At 38.6% G+C, this 19,453-nt stretch overlaps 1 protein-coding gene across 1 annotated transcript in view; it reads left to right on the top strand.

Annotated features, from left to right (window-relative positions):
- The window catches only part of NALCN (sodium leak channel, non-selective), a gene marked incomplete at both ends in the record, with an annotated part of 325,849 nt that overhangs the window by 241,822 nt on the left and 64,574 nt on the right, over positions 1-19,453 (top strand). The window contains 2 exon segments of the mRNA XM_080690305.1: positions 358-499; positions 13,996-14,069. Coding sequence (XP_080546431.1) covers positions 358-499; positions 13,996-14,069 — 216 coding nt within the window.

Raw genomic sequence — 19,453 nt, 5'->3', positions numbered from 1 at the left:
TGAAAAGAAGTTTGGAGAGATGAATTAATTCTTTCAAGTCTTAGAGGGAAGATAAAGTATCGTATTACCACAATAGCATTCAAAAAATGCCACCCACTACTGAATGCCCTTGCTTTAAAGTTGTTTCAGGGACATCACACAGGAGTCGGGTGAGGATCCAGGAAGCTTTCTCTAAGTTAAATAGAGAAATTGATGATCTGGTCATTGCGGCTCAGAGCCACTCTCGGTGTGACTTCTCTGGTTGTCTCTGACCTCTCCTCACTGCTATGTATTAGCTCAAGCAAATGCATCCTTGCAAAATGCCAGCCCTGCTCCATTTCATTAACGATGCTTGATGTGTGTACTTCATTTGCAAAGGGAAAGTTTTATGAAGCAGTTTATTGACCGCCAGCAACAGGACACTTGCTGCCTCTTCAGAATCCTCCCTTCGGCTTCCTCCTCATCATGTGATCACGCCAAACGGTCAGCCATTGAGGACAACAAATACATTGATCAAAAAGTAAGAAACGCTGTCTCAAATGACAAACTGTTGCAAAGCATATATGTCAGAGAAAAAAATATATATATATAAATATAACTATTTAAGGCTCTGGATTCCAAGGTCTAGAGCAATCAATGAAAACAGAATATATTGTATTTGTAGACAAAATCATTAGGCCTGGGCTATCACATCTAGAGATTTCAATTTTGTATTTCCCTAAGTCAGCCTTTGAGCTGAGCCACGTGGCAGTCATGTGACTTTGAAGGTCTCCACAGCCCCTTAAACCTGCATTTTCTCCCGTGCAGAATGAAGGGCTCCCACCTGCGAGGTTCAGTCCGGGTTTTACTGTAGCTTGTCTGTCGCCTCTGCAAGCATCCCTGCTTTGTACAGTTGTTACATCAGGGACAAGAGCCAGAGCAGGTGTCTTTAAAATCCATCAAAGTAACTGCCGTGTATTGAGCGCTCAGTCTGAGGAAGGGGCTATTTCTAGGCACATTATTATATTCACATTCTGGCTTACATATCTTTTTTATCATTTGAAAGAATACATAAAAATTTTTTCCTCCCATTACATACTGAAGTGTCAGTAGGGAACCATAAGTATATAATGCAAATTTAGCTAATAATTTTAAAGAAATGTCATTTCCCGTTCTACCACTTTTAGAAGCAATGTAAGACATCAGATGCATTGTGTAGGTGCAACACCCAAGCATATATGCAGGCAGAGACGTGCACATTTATACATCTGTATGCACATGTGCATATATTATACTATCAATTCAAACACGTAATGAGAATCAGTTCAGTGGTATAATCAGCCAGAAAATGAAAGAACAATACTAGAGTTTATAAGAAATGAAACATTGGAGTTTGCAAAAGCATCTAATTCACTTGCGAGTGTTTCATGTCAAAATTCCTAGTTTATCTTGTCTTTTCTTAAATTGCCACCACCCTTTGTCTATCACTTATAATGAAACTCATATCTCTTTGTTATCATGTGCAAATCACCCATCAACCTCCTCATGCTTAGGGTGCACCTGTAAGTCGTTTTATCAGAAGTGCCCACGTGAGGGGGTCTTTCCAGTGCTCCTCACTCCCATCCTCCCACGCCACAGGGATAAGATGCTTGCACACCCAGGCCTCATCCTCACCTCTCCTTGGCCCCCATCCCTACCTACTTCCTCAACTCCTAGGTTCTCCCCCTACCCCAGGCTAGTCACTTTGTCCTAGACTATCACGTGAGGATTGCTTTCTCTACCATCTCTAAGAATTTTGATCTATTCATTTCTTCATTTATTTCATTCATTTTATTTATTCATAGGATAGGTGTTCCTCCTCTATCTCATAGGACCCAAGATTGTAGGAGACAGATACAACACTAGAATTTTTTTATTTGAATGTAATTATGTCAGTGTGAAACTTTCTTTGGGGGAAGCTTGAAAAATTGTCTATGAATTCTTGGACTTTAAAATCTTTTCTAGGGCTCACTGATTGTCTTTTGATATCATAAGTGTCCAAACTGGGGAGTCTTTCCAGTTTGTAGAGTAAAATATTTGCTCAGAGAAAGTTTCATTTATGATGTGTTCAAGTATTATTGTTCTATGTTGCGGCCTTTAGGATGGCCACCTTCTATTTTTATGCTGCTCATTGAGATTTTTTTTCTGTTTGATCTTCCCAAGTGGAAAGACCAATTTGATTTCAACTAAGATAGTCTACTGGTTTTAAACTGGTAGTAAAAAAAAATCGTGCCAGGCGTGGTGGCGCACGCTTGTAATCCCAGCATTTGGGAGGCTGAAACCGGAGGATCGCTGATCGCGACAGCCTCAGCTACTTAGTGAGGCCCTCTGCAAGTCAGAGAGACCCTGTTTCAAAGTAAAGAATAAAAATAGGGCAGGGGGTGTGGCTCAGAGGTCAAATGCCCCTGGGTTCCATCCCTAGACCCCTTCACACACACACACAAAAAAAAAAATCATGATTTTTTTTTTACCTTTAACTTTTCTTAAAGATGTTTACTTAGTTTTTTAAGTGAAACTCACTTCTCTTCTTCACAGTTATAATTCACTCAATATTGTGAACAGGGCACAGAAGCAAAAGTTCCTATGGCAGTGGGTACACAAGTGAAAAGACAGTAGCTTAGTTTCAGCCAGTCAGTCTGAAATGTGCGTGTGCGTGTGTGTGTGTGTGTGTGTGTGTGTGTGTGTGTGTGTGTCAATGCACCCATGCACATGTGATAGAAAACATACCGTTTTGTTTGCTTCCTTCCAAAGCATGTTATGAGCCAGAGGTGGACTAAGCCCCCAGTTCGGGCTATGGTTGTGATTGTCTGTACCCAGGAAGAGGATGGAGAGCTTATGTGTCCATCATGGCCAAAGTAGCAAAATAACAGCACACTTTTAAATCACTGGTAATAATATCCCACAGAAAACCTAAAATTGAAATATTATCGCATGAAGAGTTATTTTCCTTCTAAACAAAAAAAAAACATGATGTTTCTCACAATTTTTAACAGAATATTTTTTATTTGACTATGGCAAGCCTTTTTATTTTTATTAGGAAATCCAAAAACACCTTTAAAACAAAAGCACAAAAACACAAAACAAAAATCCTGAGCACACTGTCTGCCTCTACTGTCTACCCAGTGTCTTTAACTCTGAAGAAGTGAATTAAACTGTGAATTTTACTCTTCCCCCAGGCTCGCTGATTGCCAGACAACATTTTTAGAGTTCTCTATGTGATTATAGAGTTGGATGATTTTTTCTAGTAACTCTGCACGCAGCAAGTTACTCAGCCTGATCTATAATTTTCAGGATGAACGTTCACTCAAAAAGTCAAAAACAGAAGAAGAGAACAGTCTGTTTTCTTCTTTAGGACTTCTGCTCTTCTGAAGCAATGTTCTAAAATAATAGCTCAGTACCTCCAAGTACTGTTCAAGATACATCCGCAGGACAGAGTGGGAGATGTCATGATACTACTGTACAACCATGTGCTGTGTTTCAAAGACACAAGGTCATCACAGTCCTGGAAGAAGTGGTGTTCTCCCTACCAAATCTGAAGGCCCGTGTTAGTAGTTCTACTGTGTTAGTAGATCATTGATGGCCGACTGAGTCACAATAAAGGCCGAAAATACAAAGCTTCATAGTATAAAATCAAAGCATTTTTTTCCCTTTCCTACTGATGTCTGCAGTAAACTGTTGAACTCTCAGTAAGATATGGCTGTGTCTGAGTATGTCCTCTTTCATTCAACAATCAGTTTCTGAGAACCATGATAAGTGTACCCAGTGCAGGGTGAAATACATTTTCCTGCCTTCAACTTCCTTCAAGAGTGGGAATTCTCTATTAATTATTTTTTCAGAATATTTAATCATGTGATCATTTCTATTCAGGAGTATATATAATCTATTTATATTTCTTAAATACATGTTCATTGAAGGTCAAAAGTAAGTTATCCTAGGATTAAATTTTGGGGTATTTTTTTTTTGTTCTAGGGATTTTTAACTCAGAGGTGCTCTACCACTGACCAGCACCCTCAGCCCCTCTAAGTTTTATTTTTAAACAGGATCTCACTAGGTCACTGAGGGTCTAAATTGCCGAGGCTGGTCTCAAACCTGCTATCCTCCTGTCTCAGCCTCCCAAGTACTGGAATTATAGGCCTGTGCCACTGAGCCCAGCTTAATAATTTTTATAGGACAATATGGAAAAATTTTAATCAGTAGTTTTCTATACTATCTCCAAAACAGATATCAAGGAGCTGAGGTAACTGCTACATCTATCTTCGAGATATTCGTTTTTCTCTTTTTCTCTTTTGAATATATAATTCTACTTATAAGTTATATTTCATTAAGAGTTAAACCATTCTTGGTGTGTTCATAACTAATTCTAATCATAATGTTCTTATATTTGTACCTGAAGTTCAAATGCTACTGAAACATTTTCTTGTATGAACAGAGCATCACACACTGAATTCACAAACTGCCTCATGATTAAAAGGCATCTGACATTTTCCCTGGAATCATAAATGTACTTGTCCTTTTAGTCTCTGCAGATTTTCAATCTTTGCCTTTCTGTTACTATGAGCTGTCACTGTAAAGCGTTGTTGTTTACTTCTGTAATTAAAATTCATGTGCTGTATGTTTATACTTTTTTCCCAGTAAACAACTTATGCTAAACATACTTAAATATTTTTCACAACTGAAGATATTGTTTATCTTTTAGTTTTGCATCTCAGTATCATTGTACTACTGTAGCTGACATGTAAGACGTAGGAGATTTTCAGTCTTCAATGACTCCAACTAGTGCTTTAAGGACTAGAGCACTGTCATAAAATTCAAGGGTTAAAAATGTCGAGTCAAGGAAGTTTTTAATTATGCAGTCTCAAGTTTTCCAGTATTTTCTCATAGATTAAGAAAATTGACTCATCTCAAAATAAGCTGTGCTGTCTCAGAATTATTATCATTATTTTTATTATTGTTATTCTTGTTACTCTTGTTGTTGTACTAAGGATTAAAACCAAGGATTTTCTATTTCTGGGCTAAACTCCCAGCTATTTTTATTTATTTTTATTTTGAAATAAGATTGTTCTATGTTGCTGAGGCTGGCCTTGAACCTGCGATCCTCCTGCCTCAGCTTCACAAGCACTGGGACTATGGGTGTGCACTACTGTGCCCAGCTCAGAATTTTTACCTCTGGATAATTCAAGTATGGCCTGCATAAGAATGTATAACAGAAAAGGCAGTACACATTAGAAGTCATCTTTTAATATTATGAAATCGATCCACGTGTCCAATGTAGTCCAAACATCCATACTAAACAATGAAGGAAAACAAGACAAAGGATAATAATTTCTCTAATGTGGCATTTAAAATCCAGTGGAATTCACATAGAGATAAAAGATGGTTCACACAGAGTAGGGATCAAGTTGTGTTTGGTGTCCATCAGCCAAGAGGAGTGTGAAGGTTCAGGGCGTGTGTGTGTGTGTGTGTGTGTGTGTGTGTGTGTGTGTTTTAATATATTCCTGGTATTTTTACAGGTTTCAGAGTTTATAATACTAAAACAACTAAATATCAAACATCTTGACCCATTATCTAAACTTCCCTTTTACAAAATTCACACCCTTAGTCACATTTCAAAGCTTCATCCGATGACATTATAATGGAATTCACTTTTATATACATTAAAATATGATTATTTTAATCTTACTGCCACCTACATTGATCACCTTTTAAATTTTTTTTCCAAGCATAATGTCAATATTCGATAAAAAGTTTATTTTGTGGAAACCTCTTGCCATACATATGATCTGTCATATGCACTCAAATTAATTTTCAGTTCATGAGTGCATGAAAAATTCAAATGTAGTCAAATGAGGTACCACCTTCAGCCTAGGTAATTTTAAGTAATTGCCTATTTCCAATTACTACATTTTACATTTTGCGTGGGAGACTCATTCAATAGAGTAGCTCATTATAATAATTACACTCTACCTTCCCTGCAGAAGTGACATTCATCAAGCCTTACTCATTAGACCAGGGGTTTGTGCTTCATGGTCATATCTGATTATAAAAACTTTCCCATGTATTATGAATCTGTTAATATTTCCAAAGTGAGAAAAGAGAAATAGGGTCACTCAAACTCTTCCCCCATTAGAAAAATATTTGTATTGTTTTAGTATATGTGTATGTATTAGTCAACTTCTTACCCTATGTGTGGCATTCTCTCCCAAGTAAATAGCAGTGGCTTCCTTCTGTATATGGTTGTTAGAGCGAAATGCTGGTTCTTTAGGTATAAGCATAGCAACATCAACAAGGAATCTAATATTCAAGATCTGGAGTTACTCCCAAGTGACTAGAGTAATTGAATTTCTATTCTGATCATTTGAAAGTTGTGATGGATCTCCGATTTTAAGAAATCAGTAAATGTAAAATATAACCACTATGACCCATTCTGGCTTTCATGGGTTAGAAAATTCACAGATCTCTTTGAGAGCTTCAGGATCAATACTGATTAATACTTACATGTATGTAGAACAAGCACAAAGATTGGCTAGTTTGGATTTTTTTACTGGGATTTGGGATAAGTAAAAATTTGTAATATGTGTTAATCACATTTTTCAAGTCAAGTAAGTAAAATTTTGTTAGAGGATAGTGTAAAGACTAGTTTATTTTTAATATTGTTAAACCCAGCGACATTTTACATGGATGTTATGATGTAGTGAAGATTTGAGCCCCAAAGCTTTTATGCATAGCGGTAATAACAATGTAATTTTTATTACGAATGGAATTAGACAACCTAATTGTTAAGATGCTTAGATATCTCATATGTATAAAAAATAATAATTCTTACCTATGAGAATTAGTTTGAAAATATTATATTTAGGGTTAGGGTTAGGGTTAGGGTTAGTTTAAAATATTTAAAATATTTAAAATATTTAAAAGTTTAAAATATTATATAACAACCTCATCCCAGATCAAGGAGCCAAAAACTTAATTTAGGCAATTTTGAAACACATACATAATGGGCAATTATTCATTCAATTACTCAGGAAAAGCATTCTAATTTCAAGACTATATAACTAATTTGTAAAACCTGACCATTTACTGTGCCACAAAGAAATGCTAAACATATACTAAATCAGTATTCTAGAGAACACATAATTTGACCAAAATATAATGAAATCGGAAACACAGTAACAAGAAAATGACAACCAAAACACACACACACACACACACACACACACACACACGCGCGCGCACGCACACACATGTTAAAAAATCTAGTCAAATAACATGAAGGTAAAAAAAATAGCAACGATGGAAGTAAGAAAGTATCTACAATTGGGAAATAGTGGACATGCATTTCAAACTTGTGAGAAGTAGCTACCAGTATTTTTAGAAAGAAAATTATAGCTCTGAGTGCATTTCTAGTAAAGGAATGAAGTCTTAATTAACCTTAGAAGCTTCAACTCAATAATTTATTTTTTAAAAAATCACCAAGGAAACACTATAACACCATAAAGAAATAAATAATAAAGACCCAAATGGATATTAATCAAATGAGGAGGAGAGAAGCCATAAATAATATCAGCAAAACTGGCATTCTGTGCTTTGAAAAGACAAATGAAAGAGAAATCTATATCAAAATTCAACAGGAAAAATGAAGGTGTGTTCTAGATGGATGATAGAGTCATCTGCTCAGCTTTCTTATCTCTTTAAATTCCCACACAAACACAGAACACTATGATAACGAAACCCCAAATCCATACACAACATGTACAACTAAACTAGGTAATCTACAGACCCCCAATAAAAGCATGTGATTGCACGCTGTTAGTGTCCACAGGAAGAAAACCAAGGTTAAAGAACATTGAATGCTTATGAGAAAAGGGGTAGCCTTCGTAGCACTACTCTGAAGAAAAACAGCAAGAGTGCAATCAAAATGGAATAGGCCACAGCAAAAATGACAGAAAAAAAAAACCCACAGTAGATTCAGGTAAAATTTGGGGTGGGAAGGGGGAGGGACTGGAGAAGAGAGTGTGAAAATTCCAGAAAGAAAGCTGCCAAATTTGATCACTATAGTAAACCGACTGCAGAGGAAGCTCTGAAGTTGGAGGAAAATTACTAAACTCTTTGGTAAAACTGATTTTGCATAAGGGGAGAAGATCATCGAAGTCAAATTTTCAACAAAAATTATTATAAGAAAAAATGTTCAAAAAGTATGGCATGAAGACGTGCCCATCAATCGCTCAAATGGCAGCACTCTGGTGAGAAATGAGTTCAGAGACATTGGAGACTACATTAGGTTAGGAAAAATAAGCATAAATAAAAAATAATAAAACTCTTAAGTGAGGTGCTGAACTCAGCAAAGAGTTATAAGTCAAAGCAGTGGAGGAATGTAAAAGGATTCGGTATATCAAAGGCTGCCCTAAGAAACATGTAAAGCGAAGAAGAAATTCTTCAAAAACCAAAGACATGAAGAGACAAAAACGATATTTGAGAAAAAACAAATCAAAGAAAATCGATTTTTGTCCAACATTTATATTCCAGAAGTCCCAGGCAAGAATACCATGGCAAGAGACCAGAACAAAGCCGTAAACTTTTCTGAAGCAGAGACATAGCTGAAACTACATATTGAAGGTACACACCGTAGACCTAAATATTACCAGCTGGGAAATGACCCAAAATAAAACAGACCCCAGACAAGTTGCAGCACTTTCAATCCTCTAAAAACTGTTTTTCCATCTGGCCTCAAAACCAGCAAGTGATTTAGAGAGGGAAGGATGTTGGATGATCAGCAGAGCTGCGGCAGCCATGTTTGTATCCAAGAAACAAGAGTAACGGACTCAGGGTTACAGGGAATGCGAACCAGAGTCAGGTTTTCCACATGCAGAAAAACGAACTTTCGCATTCTAAAGGGCAGAAAACCTGTTAGCAAGATTTTATCATAGAAGCAATAGAAAATGTAAGTAATAGTGTCCCCAGTGAGCTTTTGCTGAGGAAACTACTAAACCCGGGCTCCAGCCCAATGAACAAGAAAGTGACTCAGACACTGATGTAAGCACTGGTAGGAAGCTTTCTTCTCTAGGAGCCGAGGTGTGAGGATTGAACTGAACGAGTAGAATGTGTTACAGCTATTTCCTCTCATGATTTAGGGATAGTACAGATGTACAGACGAGGAGGAAAACAGCAAGACGGTGTTCACTTAAAATACTCACTAATGCCGCACGCTTCTCATCCCCGCGCTTGGGGGGCGGAGACAGGAGGTTCGAACCAGGATCCCGCTGGTTCGAAGCCAGCCATGCTGGCTTAAGAGATCCTGTTTCCAAATAGAAATATAAAAAAACAGGTCTGGGAGTGTAGTCCAGTGGTAGAAGGGCTTCCAGGAACCCCAGTACCACACACACAAAAAAAATTCACTAATTATCTCTGATCATGCCTGGTGTTGTTTTTCTGAGGCTATTGTCTATAAAACGTGAAATAAAACTAGGGAGAAATTATGAAAAGCCTAATTCTGTAATCCCTTGTGTCCTTGGTAGTCAACAGTCTTGGAGCCGGAGGAAAATGAAAATTTAGATGTCATCTATTAGAGCTTAGATAAAATCCCTATGTCTGTCATTTAAATTGAGCTGGGTGTAGTGGCACATGCTTATAATCCTAGTACTTGGGAGGCTGAGACAGGAGGATAAAAAGTTAGAGGCTAGTCTCAGCAAATTAGCAAGAACTTTGGAAACTTAATTAGAAGCTCTTTTAAAATAAAAAGGCTGAGAATGTACCTTGTCAGAGGTACAATGTCCCTGGGCTTCAGCTCTAGTAGAAGGCAGGAAAGGAGAAAGGGAAGAAGGAAAAAAGAAAGAGAAAGAAAGAGAAAAGGAAATTAAATTGAAGTTGAAATCCCCAGAATTTGCTTAGGCAGAACCCTGGGAACATCAATCAGCTTGTGTATTCATGAACACCCCTGGGATCCAGATTATGTATCATAAAACCATTTTCTAATAAATAAACCAGAGTTTCTTGGAGACAATTGTTGGTTTGGGATATGAAGTATGCATTTGACCTTGGAGTCCTTGAGGCCAAGGAAGCTTCTCCAACAATTACGAGGATCACACGCAAAGATCCCGCCAGCCAATCTGGAAAAGATCCCCATGACCGGTTGAGATCATTTGACCTGCCACAAGAACAACACTGCAGTGAACTCAAACCTACTAAATACATTTAAACCTTGAATTTGCAATATTTTAAAAATGGTAGCCAGTCTGCTCTAAGAAGATAATAGAAAATCAATGAACCATATAAAGACTAATCAGTAAAGTCAAGATCTAAGCATTTATCTTGCCTCCTTCCATATGAATTGTACTACAGACTATTCGAACACGAATAACTACACAAATTGAGTTGACCTTCCAGACTCTCTAACGTTCAAGTGCGTCATTCGGGGAACATCTTTTTATGGGGTTTAGGGAAGGCCAGGGATTGAATTCGTGGGCATTCTCCCTCCAAGATCTACCCCCAAACCTTGTTGTTTTTTATTTTGAAAAAGGGTTCCAATATGTTGCTGAGGGCCTTGCTAAATTGCTGAGGCTGGCTGCAAGCCTGTGCTCCTCCTGCCTCGGCCTCCCAGGTTCTGGGATTACAGGTGTGCATGCCCCACCAGGCATCTTTTTGAAAACATCTTTCAAATTGAAAGTTTAAGACTTTAAAATATCATTTCTGAATTATTTGAACATTTAAAGCTAATTTAATTGGTTTTGATCACTAGTTTTTCAAAGAATGTCTACCTTGTGGAGCTGAGTGTTTTCAGTGTATAAAGCCAATCTATACCCAAAAGAAGATCTTTTTTAAGTCTTCGTTTTTTCAGTGAAACTCTATGTAAGTTTTCACCCATCGTATTTTTAAGCTCATACGTCTCTCATACACTTAGATACAGAATGAGCGATTACTGACTCCTTTCATACACGCAGTTCACGGTTTCAGTAAAATTACTTATAAAATGGATGTGAGCGCCTTGTTTTATTTCGGGTGACTGTCAGTCTCTGTAATGGCCAGAAGAGGGCACTACAGAGCAGTGTACCTTAGCTCTTTGTGAGTAGCAGTCTGGAAATGTCCTTTTATACTAAAAGAAATGTGCTACGCTTTATTTTAGCAATAAAAGAAACTGAAAGGAAAACTAGGCAATTAGTGCAGCCTTTATTTATTAGAAAAAAGAGCAACTAAAATATATAACTAGCTAAATATAAATCTAGTATATCAAATATATATATATGCATAAAATAGGCTTTATGTAGGTTGTATATGTGTGTGTTTGCATAATGTGTATGCATGTTCTTTCTTTTTTATTTTAAGAACACCCCCAATATGAATTTGAGTTTTTTAACTGCCATATTTATTCTTCCACTACTTCGGTTATGAATTATAAAAACAGTTCTCAAGCACTGCCCTGTATGGAGTGATACTGCATTCTGTTTTAATCAGTTCAGGTTTGGGACCGAGGTGATTTTGTCTTTAGCCATTTTATGCAGTGAAGAAGTCATTTAGGAATGATTCTAGATATCATCCCTGAGGTTGTCCTGATGTGAAGACCATGTTGTCAGTGTCAGCAGATCCCCTGCAGATCCAGTAGCTAGCAGAGTGGATTCATGGATTCAGGGGTGGGGGGAATAGACCAAGACTGGCAGTGACCTTGAGGATTCACTAAGAGTCCCTCTGAAGTCCTCTCTAGTGCTTACTGCCCCGGGGCCTCTGTAAGCTGCCTGTCCCTTGAGCGTCTGTGCCCATAGGTGCCCAAGAGCTCAGTTTCCACCACAACTCAGCTCTTGTGTCCCTTCCGTTGAGTCTTCTGTCTTTAGAAACCATTCTGAGCAATATCATTTTTTAGGAGACCTTTCAACCAGCCCAGGGAGATCATTAAAGCAAAGCAGAGGTCCCTCTTTAGGGAAGATGCCTCAAAGTGTTGTGAAACCATTGCAAATAGCCTTCTGGATCCTACCATGAAAATGTAACTTCTAAATAAACAGCATTCTCCCTGTCTACGTATTAACTTATTCTCCCAGGGATTCATGAAACCAACTCAGCTTCTCGGATCACAAAACAAATAAGTCAACAAGTGCACCAGCTTTCCTTGGGAGGGGAAGTCGCCCAAGTGCTCAGGGATTCTGCCCTTCAGTATGGGACCACTGTGAAAACTGTGTGGGCGATTCTGATGTTGTCTGGGTTGTCGATTGTGATTGAGGAACCAGGTTTTGCCTCTGCCTTTCCCAGCCATGGCTCTATAGACTTAGCAGTCGACCTCATAGCGTTTGTTTATAGGTTGAGTCGCAGACAGAAGCTCCGTGGCTCCTTGTGCCTGAACATAACCTAATGCTTCTTGAAAAGAAAGTAGGTAGTCTTTTCTTTTTAACTGAATACAGGGTTTTCTTGTCTCCTGCTTTTTTTCCTCCTCAACTTCATCTGAAACACAGCAGGACTTGCAGTGTCTGCTCTCCTTGGCTTGCTCTTAATAACCCACCCAGCACAGCAGGAATGCAGATGTCTGCACCAAATTAACTTGCCCTGTGCACATATGCCTGACTTGGCGCCCTATCCCCTTTGCCCATGCTTCATCCACTGCTTCAATGAAGTCATTGATAACTAGCCCAGGCCCACTGCAGTCCTCCAAAGAGCCACAGCCCTCTCATCCTTTCTCCTGTATTGTCTCCAGCACTTGGCATCTATTGTGTTGGCATTCATCACCAATGACATCGCGTGCCCTGCTCAGGCCTGCCTCACTAGGCTCTTCAGTTCTAGGAACCAAGACCTCCGACTCCTGTCTCCCCTCTATCTCCAGTGGCCACTAGAATCATGCTAAGAGCTCAGTTAGTCTCTTCAGCTGATGACAGTGACCAGGTATCCTGCTCATTATTAGCTCTGATTTCTGGAGTTACACCCTCCCGTGATTTGTTGAATCTACCCGAGGAAGCAGAGGTGCACCTCCTCGTTCTTTCTGCCACTTTGACCCCTGTGTAACACCTGTCACTAATCTCACTTCTGCAACTAAGAAGCAGGACAGCTGAGTTTGGGGAAATACATCTTCTGGTTTAGAGTCAGGCTCTAAGAATTCCTTTCTTTTCTCCTTTCGTTCTTTTCTTTTTCTCATATTAGGGATTGAACACAGGGACATTCTACCTCACAGCTACACCTTTAGCCTCATTTATTTATTTATTTATTTATTTTTGAAGCTGGGTCTTTCTAAGTTGCTGAGTCTTTCTAAGTTGCTGGGTCTGACCTCGAGCAAGTGATCCTCCTGTCTCAGCCTCCTTAATACTGAAATTAAAGAGATTTTTAGTCAACTAATTTTGGGAACATCAGCCTATACTTTCTGCTAGAAAGTAGGTTTGTTTATCTCCATATTTATTAATAAAGCCCTTAATGCTGAAATTACAGATGTACGATTGTTTTCTTAATCTTCTTCTCTGGAATAGTCTTATCATCATTAACTAGGAGAAACCTTGAATGCCTATCCCATCTGTCTACTTGCCCATTCATACACCAAAAAAACTCCTCAACTAGAAATCAGATTAGTATTGGACCACGGGTCAAGAACCTACAGCAACAGAGTATGGGTTGGAGTACATTTTCCTGAACCGTGATGTGTAAGGAGTCCAATACTGACTTCAACATTAAATTCTTTGGAAACTGAAAAGTCTACTTAGGTGAAAGACAGTGTTGTTTCCAGTGGTGGGTAGCCAGCATGTCATCCCAGGACAGGCAGCCCCAACATCTCTTTGCAGCTCTGCTCAAATAAATATAAAAGCAGAAGAGACTACTAGAATAGGATATTATTAAACTATATACTATACTATATTATTATAATATGTTACTATATTATGACAGTAGACATATACTATCTACTATAATAATAGAATCGATTATATGATGAGGCATTAGCGAAAAATATTCGTGTCAAAGATTTTAATACTGTCATCTAATTAACAAGTTGTCAGTATATTTTATATTCAAAAAGTAAAGTCACGCTCTTGTACTTTTCAGCTCCGCAAGTCTGTTTTCAGCATCAGGGCAAGGAATCTTCTGGAAAAGGAGACTGCAGTCACTAAAATCCTAAGGTAACACCAGTAAACGTTGACACATACTTAAACAGAATTAGAATTATATTAAAGTAAAAAGAGATTTTTAGTGAACTAACTTTGGGGATATCAACCTATACTTTCTGTTAGAAAGTAAGTTTGATTATCTATATACTTATAAATAATGCCAAACACATGATTAATATCATTTGGGGGGAGGTACTGGGGATGGAATCCAGGAGCATTCTACCTCCAGGCTGTACACCTGGCCATCGTGTTTTATGTTGAAGGAGGGTCTCCTAAATTGGCTCTTCAGTTCTAGGGGCCAAGACCTCTGACTCCTGTCTACCTGATATCTCCTGTCGCTTCCTAAATTGGAGACCCTCCTTCAACAGGCTGCTCCTGAACCTTCAATCCTCCTATCTCAGCTGCAGGCTGGTTTTGAACCTGCAATCCTCCTGTCTCAGCCTCCCAAATACTGGGATTACAAGAGTGTGCCACCATGCCCTGTCCTGATACTTTCTTGAAAAAATATATTTTGTTTGCACAATAAGCCATTTCTTTTCTTTCATGTACTTAAATAGAAATTATAAACATTTACAAAAAGATGAAACAACTTACTATTATTCTCAGTGGCTTATATCTATTGTGCCTTCGAAAGAAAAATGTATAATGTAAGGAAAAAATGATAAGAGAACCTGCTTTTTAAAAGTAATTATGATTTATTAATCTATTAATAAGCTTGTTAAAACCTATTGAGTCAAGAGTATAGCCATCTAAGAATACTTATGAAACATGTAATTTTAATGCTGCTTTCTAAAATATGCTTTGAAATGAATTATCAAAAAGGAAAATTAAGCTATCCAGTTAAGAGTATAATATTTCATGTTAGAATAATTTAAATAAAATGCATAAGCATTTGCAATATCATTTATTGATTTATATATTTTATAGACACACGTGCATGACACAATTAGATATTGGGAGCTGGTCTGGTGATCACATTCATATCAGGAAGTGAACTTGTAAGTGTAAGGAATTAGTCTTTCTTCCACTAGATCCATTACAAGGAATGGCCATGAAAGCATTTTTTCCTGAAATGTCTATTACTATAACTTAGAAACCTGTAATAACAAAACAAAGCCAAGTATACATGATAGAAAATACTACTTTATGTTACAATATGATCTGAAACTTGTGTGCAAAAAATGAAAACCCTACCAGGTGAAGACAACATTGTACATATCTGTTCTCTCTCTTGTCTGGCATTTGTGCACAAAGGTGTTGGAGTAGCTTCTACAAGATAAGAATAAATGTTTGGGGGATTTCATTTTTATCAACACAAAATATGATGAGTAAAAAATGTGATGGTTGTAAAATTGACAACCTGAGTCCCAGCGTGGGTTTGCTGATACTATTCTGAGCTGATCCTGGAATCGTGTCATGAGGCTGACCTTAAATACTTCATGATCTCCAGGATTCTTATTCAATCTATAAACACACTGGAAGACCTCATGGTAGGGTCCTACAGGAAACAAACAAACAAAAAAAAATGCCCATCTATGCCATAGAAAAAAGCCAACAACTCCTCCCAAGCAGACTGTAAAACCCTGAGGGCAATGGAGAACTTTCCTGCCTTCTCTGCAACCAGACTTCCCTGCCTTACGGGTACGGAGCAATTGCTGTCCAGTGAGCATGCTAAGCTAGGTTTCCTTGGCACGTTCCCAGGCAGAGGAAAGGCAGAGTTGCCCGGCCTCACCTCCCAGTGCACTCTTTCTTCCAACCTCCTTCCCTTTTCTACCCTGCTGTTACTTGGATGCCTGTCAAAGGCTCCTGTGTTGATGACGTGATCCCCAGTGAGCAATGTCCAGGGGTGGGACTTTGGAACTCTGACCTCAGCAGTGGATGGGCCCATTGAATAGATGAATAATTTTAATGGATTACTGGGGGAAGGTGGAAACTGTAGGCAGATAGGGCATTAGTGGAAGAAGTAGACCCCAGGGGATATGACCTTGAGGACTATATTTTGTCCCTGGTCTCTCCCCCCTTCTTCCTGACTGCCATGAGCTGAGCAACTCTCCTCTGCCATGCCTTTCTGCTGTGATGTCTGGCCTCACCTCAGACCCTTACCGATGGAGCCAGCCAACCATTGACTGAACCCCTGCAGCCGTGAGCCAAGAGTAATCTTTTCTGCTGTGAGTTGTTTGTGTCAGGCATTTTGGTCACAGCAACAAAAAACTGATGAAGACCTCCCCTTTCCTTCTTTATCCTCCCTCAGCTTATAAAAGAAAGGTGAAATTTACCCAGCTATCTATGTTGTATATTGGTGGGAATTATTATAAAATCCTCTGGACAGCTCAACGGAGGGACAATTCCCATGTGTCTTTCTCTAGGAGAAGAGACCTAAACAAGTACTGCCTTATTATTTATTCAGGTGGCATTTTCTTGAAAATCTCCTTCCAAGAATTCATCTACCCTAGAGTTAGGCCTTAGCTATCACATGGTTGCCAGGGAGCATGTGTTAACATGTCATTTGAATTGAAAAAAGAAAAGCTAGACTTTTCTGACAGATTCAGGGGATTGGGACAAGGAAAAGTGACTTAATATATTCACAATGTCACTAAAGTGGATGAACTGGGTGGATAAGGCTGGTCCATTTTTTCATAAAATTCAATTTGGTAGCATACACAATAATGCTAGATATTATATCTTTTACTTCTGTTTAACATGATGAGGGGAAATTTGATAATCAATTTTAAACATACAGAAGTTTATGGATTTTTTTTTAGAAAAAATGTCTTGTTTTCATGAGAAATATTTTAAGGCTGTCAGGGAACGTGAACACTCTCAAATTTACCCAATAATAGTATAGTTGGGAGGGGTGTATCCAAAACTAATAATTTCTTACTATAATCTAGCAAACTAAAAAACAAAAGAAACTCCTTACTACTATCATGACTGCATTACCCTGTGAATTGTAAGAAATAAAATTCCACACTTTGAAAAAGAAACTAGAATTTTTTTTTTTTAAATTTAAGTATGCTGGGCATGGTGGCACATGCTTGGGAGGCGGAGACAGGAGGATCGCGCATGTTCGAAGCCAGCCTCACTGGCTTAAGAGACCCTGTTTCCAAATAAAATATAAAATAGGTCTGGGAGTATAGCCCAGAGGTAGAAGGGTTCCATCCCCAGTACCACCAAAAAAATTAAGTATAAATTTGATCTTTATAAAAGCATTTATCCTTTTTCTTCTTTAAAAAATGGCCTTTTTGTTGCTGCTACACTAGACTCTGAATGAATTAAAGGCAAGCCCAAGACATCAAATGAATACCTTCTTTGGAAATACTTATGTTTTCCCACTATTAATAGTACTATTAAGTTATAGTAATATTAATAACAATGATGATGATTCCATACCCACATTCTCAGGTGATCTACTAGTTAGGAAGTCAAGAATAGATTTGGCCCATGTCTGATAGATCAATGGACATAATTTGATGCTGTCTTCCAATTAACAACGGTAACTAAAAGAAGATGGGAAATTAAGAGAGTACAGGGAAATATTTATGTAGTTCCAGGGCAGTTGATTGAAATAACTTCCCACAAAATGGGAAAGTAGCCAACTCTTCCCACCGTCTCCGTGGAGACCACCTCTCTGGGTGCTAAGCTTTCCCTCTGCCCAGTACACCCTGCCAAGGCTCCTGGGTGTCTTAGAAGTGGCTTCTGGCTGAACCGTTTTCTGTTTGAAAGAAGGGTATTGTGAGAAAGGGTTGCAGATTTAACCTTTGTAGCCTGCCCCAGTACAAAGAAAGGGAGTTTAGTAGATAAAGCCTGTTGTTTTACTGTTCTTTCACTAGACCTTCCTAGAATTTTTTTGTTTTGATTTTTTCTTTTCCATAGAATTACTGTCTTGAGTCTCCCCTGACAGGTTCCCCACCAAGAAGGTGAGTAAGAAAAATACAGGGAGATGTGAAAAAGAGATTTGAACTGCATCATTTGGGCAGGTACACCAGGGGCTGGCGTTTTTCCTGATGTGGAGACAGAGAGAGGTAAATCTCATATGCTTAACTCCATGTGAAATATTAGTGTCTCCGAAATGACTTCCAAAAAAAAAAAAAATAGCCAGTATTTGGGGAAAATAAAGCCAGTCCTTGAAGCAATTTACCTAGAGGCCTGGCTGTGTGGGCAGGTAATTTTTCTGTGAATTCTCAGTTGGCTAACAGTCTATACATCCTTCCTAATGTCTAAGAAATAATACATAAGGGGTGGAAATGCAAAAGCCTTTAGGCTTGGGCCTACTTGTTGGTAAATTAGGGGTCTGATAGACACCGGCGGAATTCTTGATACAAGATCCCATCCGGGATGCACACCAGGTAATGGGTGCCTGTTACTGACAAGTAGTAGTGACTGTTCTAGAGAGGGCAGAGCTGGACATGGAGACTTACCTGGAATCTCTTCATCACTTTCCACCCATTTTGATTGAATATTTCAGTTAACAGTTACTCAAGGTTTTTGTCCTTCTGTTTTCTACTTTTCCTCCTAATTTGGGTGATTTCTGAGAAGAGGGAAAATAAATGGTGAGTTTATTCCACCATCTTCATGTGTGAATTTTTTTTTCTTTTGTGGTTTTTGAACCTTTAGCCATATACTTGCACTTTCATTAAAAAATAAATATAACTAAGCCGGGCATGGTGGCTCATGCTTGCAATCCCAGCATTCGGGAGGTTGAGACCGGAGGATCAAGGTTCTCTGCCAGAACTTCACTCTACTTAATGAGGCCCTTTGCAACTTAGTGAGACCCTATTTCAAAATAAAGAATTAAAAATAGGGCTGGAGGTGTAGCTTGAAGGTACAATGCCTCTGAGTTCCATCCTCAGTAACACAAACAAACAAATAAATAAATAAATAAATAAATAAATAAATAAAATCTGAGTTCTAGAAACAGTGCTAAAAAATAGTTTGGGAATCTCTGGAGCCCATGAGCCACATCTTGGAGAGAGTCTTCATGAATTCCAATCATTTTTAGATGACTGCGTTGAGCAGTTGAATGACCTGGCATCTAGAGAAAGGGGCTGGTGCCGCATCTGTAGTTCAGATGAAGAGCCTGGAGTTAACAAGGAAGCAAACCTAAGTGTGACGGTCTCACTTTCCTGGACACTCAAATTCCTACTGTGTGGAGGCCTTGATTCTCAGTCCGTTTGCTAAGCTCTGGGGCTGCTGGTGGTCTCAATTCTCTGGGGCCATATTTCCGAATACCCATCTTCCACTTGAAATAGGATCCATAATATTCCAGCCCAAAGCATCCATATACTTGACTACAAACGGGAAACTCCAGCCTTCAAAGGAAACAGTCTCAGAGAGAAAGGGCCCCAGAGTCGGAAGATGTCACTCTTCGGCAGAGTCACCCATTTCTGTATGAAATG

This window comes from Muscardinus avellanarius (genome assembly GCF_963383645.1).
Source record: "Muscardinus avellanarius genome assembly, chromosome: 2".
In the NCBI taxonomy this organism is placed as follows: Eukaryota; Metazoa; Chordata; class Mammalia; order Rodentia; family Gliridae; genus Muscardinus; species Muscardinus avellanarius.
This window is presented reverse-complemented; position numbering and strand designations above follow the sequence as displayed.